Source organism: Sphaeroforma arctica (genome assembly GCF_001186125.1).
Source record: "Sphaeroforma arctica JP610 unplaced genomic scaffold supercont1.1928, whole genome shotgun sequence".
Taxonomy (NCBI): Eukaryota; class Ichthyosporea; order Ichthyophonida; genus Sphaeroforma; species Sphaeroforma arctica.
Window position 1 is genome coordinate 1 of NW_014038630.1, and position 1894 is coordinate 1894.

The 1894-nt window shown below is 43.8% G+C and overlaps 1 protein-coding gene across 1 annotated transcript; it reads left to right on the forward strand.

Moving 5' to 3' along the window:
- The first annotated feature begins 392 nt into the window (after nt 1-392).
- On the forward strand, nt 393-1792 carry SARC_11872 (hypothetical protein). Its single transcript, XM_014294033.1, has one exon. The coding sequence runs from the start codon at nt 654-656 to the stop codon at nt 1662-1664; it is 1011 nt and encodes a 336-aa protein (XP_014149508.1). The 5' UTR covers nt 393-653; the 3' UTR covers nt 1665-1792.
- Nucleotides 1793-1894: the final 102 nt, after the last annotated feature.

Sequence of the window (1894 nt, forward strand, 5' to 3'; positions counted from 1 at the left end):
TATATATCATAATATGAAGGGTAAAGAGAGGGTGCTAACTCTTGATATACGAATATATTATATTCATAATATGGAGGGTAAAGAAAGGGTTTTATCTCTTATAGAGACTTGAAAGGATTTGAGGATGGCATTTACGATATATATATGTAGGGATACATTACTACATACTATGTACACAGTTGAAAAAGATAATACGTAAATATAGGGCAGTGATACACGTCATTGGGTCTACTATTGGTCGTTACGTCACCTATCTAAAGTTAATGACAGGCCTTGAGATGGCAACGGCTCGCAAAGCAATTCGACGGCTCACTTTTTGTTTTTATATAAAACAAAAATTATTATAGTTATATAGTGGAGGACTCAGAAGAACAAATCTCACGGTTCTGCGACAAATGAACTCATTCATTCCTATGACAGGTCACTACCAAGTCGTACCGTCTTATATTTAAAAGTGTATCGGTGCTTGCGAAGGGACTATACAGGTATACTATGCGATCGATGTGTAGCATATAAGAAGGCTTTTACTGTTTATGATCATCTGGAATCCAGGTATACGCTCGAGTACCTGAGCACATACGTTAGTGACACACAACTGCACCTTTTGCGATAAACACTGTTGGCAGGTGTGCCACCCCCACACTTTTATTTTTATGTCCACCATAACTAGCACCACTACTCAGCGTAGTATAGGCCCCCACAACACTACCCTTAAGTTAATAATGGAGGAGTTACAGTCATATTTATCGGGTCCATCCACCGTAGCCCTGGCGCTGCTTGCTGTGGTGACTGTGGGCTGGATCTTGCTGGCTGGGTTCAGTCCCCAAGAGCCGAACTACACGCCCCCCTTTGCAATACAATCCAGTGAACACAAAGCTTCTGTGATAGTACCGGCGTATCAGGAACAGCCGAATATCCGACCACTGTGCGAGCGTGTGTTCAAAGCTACACGGGCTGACGACCTGGCGATTGAGCTGATCATCGTCGACGACAACTCGAATGATGGATCGGAGGAAGTGGTAAAGGAGTTACAGGCTGAAGGGTACGATATTAAGATCGAAGTGCGCACCAAAGTGCGGGGGCTATCAACTGCTGTTATGCACGGCTTTGATAAGGCCAAGAATGAGGTCATGATGGTGATGGACGCCGACCTGCAACACCCCCCAGAAATTGTACCCAAGCTGTTGCGGCCGTTGCTAAGCAACAAAGCACACTTTGCCATAGGCACACGGTATGCTGTGGGAGGGGGTACTGAGAACTGGGCCTTCCACCGACGCCTAATAAGCTGGACGGCCACGGCGCTGGCATGGCCTATAGCGCCTGTGTCTGACCCTATGACTGGGTTGTTTGCAATCCGTAAATCCCTGTACGCTACTGGAAGAGATCTGGATCCTCGGGGTTTCAAGATTGGGCTGGAGTTGATGGTTAAGTGCGCGCCACATCACACGGCTGAGGTGCCGTATCTGTTCGGTGGACGACTTCTGGGAGAGAGTAAGCTGGAGACCAAAGCACAGGTGGACTTTATTGTCCATATGATGATGTTGTATTGGTATAAGCTGCCCACATTAATCACCTCGCCTAAGGTGGTATTCTTCGTAGCTGCTTTAGCTATGGTCACGATGCAGCTAGTGTCCACGGTTTGGGATACGAAAAAGCATGTTTGAGGGTTTCGTCGCAGATTGTCTCCGTTACCACTACGTTATCTAGGTAATGCTTCTTGTAGCGTACTTTTACCCAAGTATATAAATATATATATGTATATCAATATGCAAGTTGAAGTAAATTTAGTGTGAAAATATATATATATATATATATATATATATATATATATATATATATATATATATATACTACTACTACTACTACGAAGAAGAAGAGTAGACGAAAAATACTA

Coding starts and splice junctions, on each gene's coding strand:
- SARC_11872 (XM_014294033.1), top strand. CDS start 654: ATGTCCACCATAACTAGCACCACTACTCAGCGTAGTATAGGCCCCCAC.